Source organism: Nematolebias whitei, chromosome 13 (genome assembly GCF_014905685.2).
Source record: "Nematolebias whitei isolate Nwh7 chromosome 13, NemWhi1, whole genome shotgun sequence".
Lineage (NCBI taxonomy): Eukaryota > Metazoa > Chordata > Actinopteri > Cyprinodontiformes > Rivulidae > Nematolebias > Nematolebias whitei.
Window position 1 is genome coordinate 15746089 of NC_056510.1, and position 8993 is coordinate 15755081.

At 40.4% G+C, this 8993-nt stretch overlaps 1 protein-coding gene across 1 annotated transcript; it reads left to right on the forward strand.

Annotated features, from left to right (window-relative positions):
• Positions 1 to 393: 393 nt before the first annotated feature.
• Positions 394 to 2441, forward strand: vgll3 (vestigial-like family member 3). The gene is made up of 4 exons (XM_037686369.1): positions 394 to 679; positions 1238 to 1583; positions 1670 to 2209; positions 2308 to 2441. The coding sequence occupies exons 1-4, from the start codon at positions 584 to 586 to the stop codon at positions 2346 to 2348; spliced, it is 1023 nt and encodes a 340-aa protein (XP_037542297.1). The 5' UTR covers positions 394 to 583; the 3' UTR covers positions 2349 to 2441.
• Positions 2442 to 8993: the final 6552 nt, after the last annotated feature.

The following is an 8993-nucleotide window of genomic DNA, read 5'->3' on the forward strand; positions in this document are numbered from 1 at the left end:
GTTTTATCCGAATTTATTTCGGGTTCAATGCCTTAACGCTTTTTTAACAACATTATGTTTTTAATGGGTTTCCTGATAGATCGTATGCCATTTAAATTAAAAATTATATGATATTTGATCAAAACAAAATGCATTCATTGAGCCTGTACATTAAACTTCACTGTTATGAAGAGCGAAGCCTCCAAACGCACAGGCCAGTCCCCGGTGGGCGTGCGTAACGGCCACAGCCCTCTCTAAATATAACTCCCCTTCAAAACAGGAGAGAAAAAGAGAGAAGGGAATTCCTATCTAACCAAAAGCAGTCTGAAAAGTGGTCAATAAAGATTATTTTTGTTTGTTTATCCTCCGGATATACCGCGTGTCTTATACGGTTTTGATCCATTTTGTGTTCCCGGGTGGTGCTGGTGAAGCGCGCAGCGGGGAGGCGCATTGTTTGCATGCAAACTGGACGACATGGTCATTGTGTGCGTTTGGGCATATATGGAGCCAGAGTTGGCTCGGAGGACACAGCCCGTCTGAAGTCTCAGGGAGTTGTCCTCGGCTGTCTCCTGCCACGTTCTCCACACTGATCTGCTCTGTCGCTATGAGTTGTCTGGATGTGATGTACCACCAAAGCTATGGAGCGCCCTACCTCCCTGCAGCAGCTTACAAGGCGACGTACTGCAGCCACCAGCAACAGGTGAGACAGCCAGAACTTTTTCATGGCTAGACATTCTGACTTTCTATAATCCCAGCTCAAATCGAGAAAAAAAAGTTAAGAAATAAACTATAGGGTATCCCTTATAGGCTATAAAAATGTTTCAAAGCTATCTTTAAAAAAATAAAATAAAATAAAAAATAACATTTTGTATAGATATAAACTTCAGTTTCACTTTTGAATGATAGCATTCCAGTGTAGAGCTCAGTATTCACCTCAGGTCAGGCGTAATGACACCGAGCTATTAATCGTGTGGTCAAATGGTGATGTAATGACAGCTGGTCAGTCACACAGGAATGTGGATCACAGCAAGACAAATAGTTGGAATGCAGCACGAGGGGAAAAAAAAAGAAAGGCATTTCACACAGTTGCTTCTGAATGCTTTGTTTAATAGCCTATAACAAACACGTTCCCCCCCACCCTCCACCCCCCACAATGTTCAATGTGAGGCACGGATGTGCTTGTTCCAAAATTATTCACACATCATTCATTAGATTCATCAATGTGACAGTTAACATCTTGTTTAATGTGTGCCCCCAGAAGAAGCTGAATGTTTACAGTAAGATGCAGGAGTGCATGGAGCAGCAGCAGCAAGGAGGAGGAGGAGGAGGAGGAAAGGGAATGCTGCCTCAGGATCAGGGTCCTGCATCAACAGGTGCTGAACCGGGGCGAGCCTCATCAGTTTCAGAGCAGAAGGACGCCGCTCAGCCCGCAGAGGCTGAATACTTGAGCTCTCGCTGTGTGCTCTTCACCTACTTTAAAGGAGACATCGGGGATGAGGTGGATGAGCATTTCTCTCGTGCTCTCAGTCAGTCCAGCACCTTCAGCAGTGAGGCCAAGTCAATCAGAGTGACACAGCCGTCTGCTTCAAACAACTTATGGAAAGGTAAGCAGGGCAATAAAACTCGTTTCATGTTTATCATTCAGAACGTTTGCACATGGCTTTGTAGTAAAATACAGTATGTTTTTCAGATGGTTCCCTCCCTGAAGCTCAGGGCAGCTCAGCTTGGAGTGGCGTCTTTTCATCCCAGAGCAACTCCTGCCTCCCCTCCGTGTCTGTCTCGGTCCATCCAGAGTTCTCCTCCAGCCCCGTTTCCTTCAGTCACCCAGACGGAGCCCTGTGGGCCGGCCACATGATCTCTCAGGCCAGCATCCCGTCTGCAGCCACACTCCCCGACACCTGGACCTACAGTCTGAGCCCCCAGAGCCCAAGCGGCTACCCCCATGAAGTCTACCATCCTCACCCGCGCTCCCACCCCCACATCCACCCAAGACACCACTCCATGCTGCACTCATACCCTCCCCACAGCCCAGCTCTGGATCCCAGGTTCAATGCGCTGCTTTTGCCAGGCGTTAGAAGTCAAAGTCAGGTCGCAGGAAGTGCAGGAAGCTCCCCACACAGCGAGGGGGGCAAAACAGAGTTGGATCTCAGCAGAAACAGCCCCGTCACAGCAACGTCTGTCCCCTGGTCGTCTTCAGCACTCCATGGATCTTTGGAGGTGTATGACTCAGGTAGATAAGACAGAAGATTAACGTTTGTAGCATTTGTGTAGTAGCCCAAAAATGAGAATAACATTAAAACTTCAGTTTTGTTTTCTTTTCTTTTGCAGCGATTGATCAGACCAAAGTAAAGACACCAGTTTGGTTCTAACTGGTGAACTCAAGGCTAAATATCAGCTCATACCAAAAAGGACTTTTTATGTATAGCTGAATGTTAGCACTGTATTGAAAAAAAAAAAAAAAGTAGAAATAGAATATCTGTAGCTTGGTCCTTGTTTTCGTATGATCATCATAGAAATGAACTCAGGCTTGGACTTTGATGCTTTGGCTGCCAGTCAAGACCCTAAACCGACTACTAGCTTTAAAAACAAACCTTTTCTCTGATGGCACATTGTCTGTTTCTTTCAACGTGAGACCAAGCAGTTCTGTTTAAAGAGCCTGACTTTGATCCACAGTTTGTTTTGTACGGTAAATGTTTGTGAATTTCAGTAAATTGCCTGCTGTATGTGAACTGTTTTACCTTGTTAAATTGTTGTTTGCTAAATGACTTTTGCTAAAATGCTGCCTGTTCCATATTGCCTTTGGGTAATGCTTAGTGTAAATCTTGTTGCTGTATGTTGAAGAAATAAATAAATTAAAAACTTTGTGGCAATTACATATTTTACCCTAATTCCTGACGAAACCTTGAAGAAATGATGCTAAAGCTCCATTTTTTTTATAATTTTGCCAGCTTTTGCAGAAATGGCACAAATAAACAAAAATGTTTTTGCCCATGTTAGTTTGTGTAACTGTTTGTTACCAACATATCTCATGAATCACTTGAGTTTTAATGAACTGTGCAGAAACTGTGCATCAGCAAGTGATTCATATTTGGAGTCAACCAAATTCAAGATGGCTGCCACAACCAACAGATGCTAAAATAGCAAAAATGGCTATAATTTTGCCATTTTTTTACAGATATAATGGTAAAATTTGGTGTGGTAGTAGCTGAAACATATTCACAACACATACTATGAGTGTGACTTCTTATGATATTGCATGAGATTTTGCACATTATTTTTAAGGTTTGACCAAATCAGCCACAACTCTGCCATATCTCAATATCAGATGATAGTTTAAAACACTTGACTGGAAGAGATTGGGCATATGCATTAATCTGAGGCATGCTAGTGCTTTTATTTTCACTCTTATGTTGCAATAAGCAGTTCACTCAAAATATAAAAATCTAATTTAATATTGTAAAAACTAAAAGTTTGCTATAATCCACTTGCAATCCATGAAAGAAAAAAAGCCAAAACAACATGACACGTTGTCTTCCCTTACAGAAAATATAATTCCAGATAAATAAAAGAAAGGAAAACACCTAAGAGAATCCATTTCCTGTCTGGACAGGAAGTGAAACTGATGCACATTCACCGGCATCAATATATTTACAAAAACTGGGTTCAGCCCTTATAGATGTTTTTTTTCCCCTTATACTGCAAGTAAAAACAAATTTAGTCAGCTCTCAGATTGAAAATCTCGATTTCTAATTTGGATCATTTTGGGAGTGGTAAGATGTACAATGCTGCAAAAGTTTGTTTTTATTGCACATTTTATTACTTGTGCCAGGATCAAATGAATATTTAATAGTTTCACATATTCAGCAGTCAGCAAGACTTGTTTACGCATACCACTGTGTGTACATGTACTTCAAATAAACAACGCTCTATAACATGAACCAGTAAATCTAAGTGAAGAAATTTAGTCTGAGGTTGATGTTAGTGTTAGATTAAGTAAAAAAAAAAATAAAAATGCATGTAAACAAATGAAGCTTGTTGATTGGATGGAAAAACATGACTGTGTGTGTGTGTGTGTGTGTGTGTGTGTGTTTTCAATGAGTGGTCTGACCAGGTGGTGCGATCAGCAGTACGAGCCCACTTACATTCCAGCGACAGCTCCCACGTATATCTCATTCTCCATCTCGACTAAACAGCAGGACATTGAATATGGAACACAACAGCTGCATGTCCAGACGGAGCATCAACAAATCATGATGCACACACAGACGCACACAAACAGAAAACAGTGAGAGTGGGGGGAGAGGTGGCGCAGAGGAGGTGGGCTTGTGATCGGAAGGTCACTGGTTTAAGTCCTCGGACTGACAATATCAAAATGTGGGTGGGAAAGGTGAAGCACCCACACCTTCCTTTCCCCCTATTTGTCCCACTCTGGGCCCTTGAGCAAGTCCTTTAACCCCCACCATCTGCTCCCCTGGGTGCCCTAGATAGCAGCTCTATGCTCCACACAGAGGGCTGTGGTAGCTGGGTGGTCTGTGGTTGGGTCAGGAAGGGCATTCGGCAAAAAAAAAACAAAAAAAAACAATTGCAAAGTCTTTGTGCAGTGTAGTTCACTGTGGCAACCCCTGAAGAAGGGAGCAGCCGAAAGAAGAAGAAAAGTGGTATATGTGTGAGTAATTGGGGCCTGATGTAGACCTGAACAATCTCAGTTTGGAGAATGAATACGTTTTTATGAAGGATTCAGGCAGATGGCTAACTGGAACAGGACCCATTCAGGAGTTAAATTTGCAGCTTGCACATAGAAAATAAATCAGGTGAAAGGTGTAAAACAGAGATTCAGCATTTTCTCAAAACTATGTGGTATATTAACCGTGTAGCTGCAGTGGATAAAAGATAAATGTGTCAAAAATTACTATTTGTCTTAATATTTGAGCTGATCAACAAGTCGGGAAGATGTAAGTGCACCACAGTATGTGTGTATGTATCTACCTGACAAACAATTGATCTTTTCAATCCATCTTAAAAATAAATAAATAAAAACACCTAGCATGGCAGACAAACCATGATAATGGAACATTCTAATACTTGTTTTATTGGCACTTCCTTTCGAATTTCATTCAAGCTAATTATTTCTACTGTGTCTGTTTTTTATTTATTCATTTGTTTTAAATGGTGAATTTTATAAATTGCAATATAAAAAGTTCAGATGACAAAAGTTACTTTAAATATGTGTCATACTTGCTTCCAATTTCAGAATGTGCCATAGCCATTCACATTATGATGTACACACAATGCCAGCCTACAAAATCTTTAATTCAGCCCACCGTTAAAGAAAATGCAGTAAAACACTTTAAATCCTGAATGCTCATGCAAAATGTAATATACTGTACTTACTGTACACAAAAACTTGAAATACATATACTAACTATATGTAGAAAAAACAGTATGCAGACACATATAAAAATAACTACGTTCTATATGACATATACAGATATTTATCCCACTATAAATAGAGCATTTAAATTCAATTGGTAGATTTGTCTCAGTTTATATTTTATAATAGAGGTAATATGTATTATCATGTCAAGAAATAATCTGGATTTTAATTGTTAAAGCTGTTCTTTTATATTTGAGCTCATCTCAAGATGAAAACAAAAGGCTGCAGCTTTCAGGCAGTGGCCTCATTAGCATTAGCATGTAGCTGAAGCATCAGCATGTAGTGCACTAACATGCTAATAGGCATCCCACTGGCAGCCTTGCAGAATCACCACAGGCACTTCCACATCAGGAAGAAGAGCACCAAACACAGCAACCTCAGTCCTGGAAGCTGTGGAAAAAAATACATCCACAAATTTGTGAAATGAGCAAATGCATAGTAAAATAGGGGAAAACTCATGTGTAGTGCAAAATTGTTATTGGAAATTAAATAGAAGATTATTTATGCTGATTCTGAAGAGATTAAAATAATTTTTCTTAAAGCTTTTAGCTGATTGATATTATTTATTTCACATGTTTGTTGTGGTCTCAAACAATTTTATTTTATTTGATCATTTTATCTTGTCTGCAATCAGGTTCACAAGGACACTTTCATCAGAAAAACCTAATTACAGGCCCAGACATACACAAGTGCACACGGCAGCGTTGGGCTGGACATTCACAAAAGATTTCAAATAAGAAAAGGATAAATCCAGAGCCAATCTGCGGTTGTGGGTTCTCATCTACTCATTGCCATGATTGCCTTTTTCTGTGACCAGACTTCATGTCATTCCTTTGACATTAAGTTGTATTTATTTTCCACAATGACAGGATATATTTTCTTTTTATTCCGGATTCTCATCTGCTGCTTAGTATCAATACCACATCTGGACCTTTTTCTTTTAAGCCATCGTCTGAAATCTGAAGATCCGATGTCTGGTTGTTGATCACTTAGTGTAATAAGCTCCAGTGGGTACTGCAAATTTATTTTTTGTTATTTTTTTCTTCATTATCTTTATTGTTGCTTCCAGTCTGAGCAACAGTGTTGTAAATTATTTCTAATAAGATCCTTTGCCAAATGTATATATGCTATTAGTCTATTCCTTAATATTTAAGCATACATATACATATATATATATGTATATATACATATACACACACACACACACATATATATATATATATATATATATATATATATATATATATAGTTTGTTTTGTAGAAATCTGTTGAGCAAAACAGTTACAGGTGGTTTAAAAATGATGCTTCATTTAAAACAGGTTGCCAGCTCATATTAAGTACCACCATGGAACTACAGTTACAAACTTGACAGATTACTTCAGCTGAATTGAGCTGATCTGAACTGAACTGATTTGAACTGAGTGCTGAAGAAGCAGGAACGGAGTTGAAGATATCGAAAACAGATGGTTAGGGCAGCCGACCAGAGAGTCGGAGTCCAGAAAAAGAGATGAAAAGGAGTGAGAGCGGGCAAGCTGATCAGTCATAACAAGGCCCAGCTACACATTCTTGAGTAATTGAGCGGATGATTAGGCACACAATCAGCAACACTGCACCAGCTGTCTGAACAGAAATCTATATAAATACAGAGATCAGGAGGAATAGAGCAGGGACGATGGGTACGAGAAGAAGTTTAAAAACTGCATATGGCAGCTGTTTTCATTCAAACATTTCTTCCTGACTCTCACAGGCCGGCTCAACACCTACAAATCACTGGGGTAATTAGAGCTAATTTACCCTCCTTGTACATGTATTAAGGGGTATTAGGAAAAGGCTCAGCTTTCAACGCTCTGTCTGTGTCAACGGTGCAGCCTAATGAAGTGTGCTGGGACTGTCACACAACACTTACCCTGCTGATTGCGCTTGATTCACCAAATCTTCTGTGTTTTGAAAAGACACCTGATTTATTTTTAATTGAAAACACCACTCGAAGAGCAGCTAACGTTATATACGTGGGTTGTTTAAAAAACTGATAGGAATATAAGTGTTGCTATTAAAAGTTGGAGCAGATCTTTATCATGGTAAAAATACTCGTTTGAATCTTTCTCGCTAAATTGGCAATTACTTCATTTTGCAAGTATAATGAAAAAAGCATCTAATGGAGGTTTAAACAAAGTGAGCATTAAAATTCTGTAAGCTTTTTAATTAAATTTAGATTAGATCATTACAGTTTGATCAAATTCAGTTTAGATTGTGCTGCAATGCCGTAGAGAGAGAGAGAGACGGAGTTACAACACGAGAGGAGGCGATGATTATCTGCTGTGTTAGATGTAACAATGTGAATTTTGCACAGTTGGAAAAGGTTAGTAAAACCAAATATCTACATTCCAGTTTCAATTTTCAGGTTTGAAAGGAGTTGTCAAACAATTATATCATCCCTTGTGTGCTACAGCTGTTTTAATTATGGTAAATCAGAATTGTTGTCTAACTCTGAATGCCAGGAAACACCTTTTAACTTCAACTGTCCATCCCTCCATTGAATTATGTCCGGTGACATAATTTACATGAACGCCCCTACAAGGACCCTGCAGATGTTGGACACTATCACAGTGCACTAAGATTCATAACTAGCTGTAACTACCGTACCCGCCATTGTATCCTGTACTCACTGGTCAAATGGTCATCATTAACTTCACTGGTACATTTTCATCTTTAAATCACTTCTTGGTCTATTGCCTTCATACATCTCCTCCTACATGTCACTACGCGAGTGCAGCTACAGCGTGCGCTCTCAGGACATTATTACATGCAGTGTTCCCTCAGTGAGGACTGGGCTTGGCAAAAGAGCCTTCTCCTACTCTGCACCTATTTCCTGGAATATCTTGCAAAACGATCTGAAGCTCTCGTCCTTGACCTCTTTAAAGCCCCTTTTCGTGTAACTGGCATCTTTTTTTGGTCCCTTCTTCTCTGTGGTACAAATCAAGCTGAGCCAGCACCAAAATGCGATGTCAGAACACTGTTGGTCACTGATTAGTCAGGGGGCGAAGTCACTGGCTGTTGATAAACTTTTCACATCAACAAGATCCAATATTTGCAATTACCGGTGTTCGAACTTGCGGAGCGGCTGGACCTATTTTAAAGATTTTAAAAACAATAATGACAACACTGTGGTCTATTGCTGAAGTGCAGGCATTTTTTTGTGTTTGGTAGCCTATGACAAAATTCAGAGCGAGCTAGATAGAGCTCTGCTGGTCTCCCCGGTCCTCTCCACCGGAGCTTTGGAGCCCCCTAAGACCGTGCAGGTCGTCATCTCCCTGGCTCAGAGCTTTGCCGGTCATCCGGTCATCGCAGAAGATTCTCCGTGCTGCTGACTCTGTGCTCGAGCTCCAGATCCCGGAATTGCGTGCTCTGTGGGCTCCGAGCTCTGCTGGTCACCACGGAGGATAATATGAGCTGCTGACTCACAGAAGGCTGTTGCCCGGACCCCGACCTCTCCTGATCATGAAGGCCGAACCCCGATCCCGGCAGATGGGCGGTGATTTTTAAAAACATTTTATGTATGAAAAAGATAATGTGCATATAT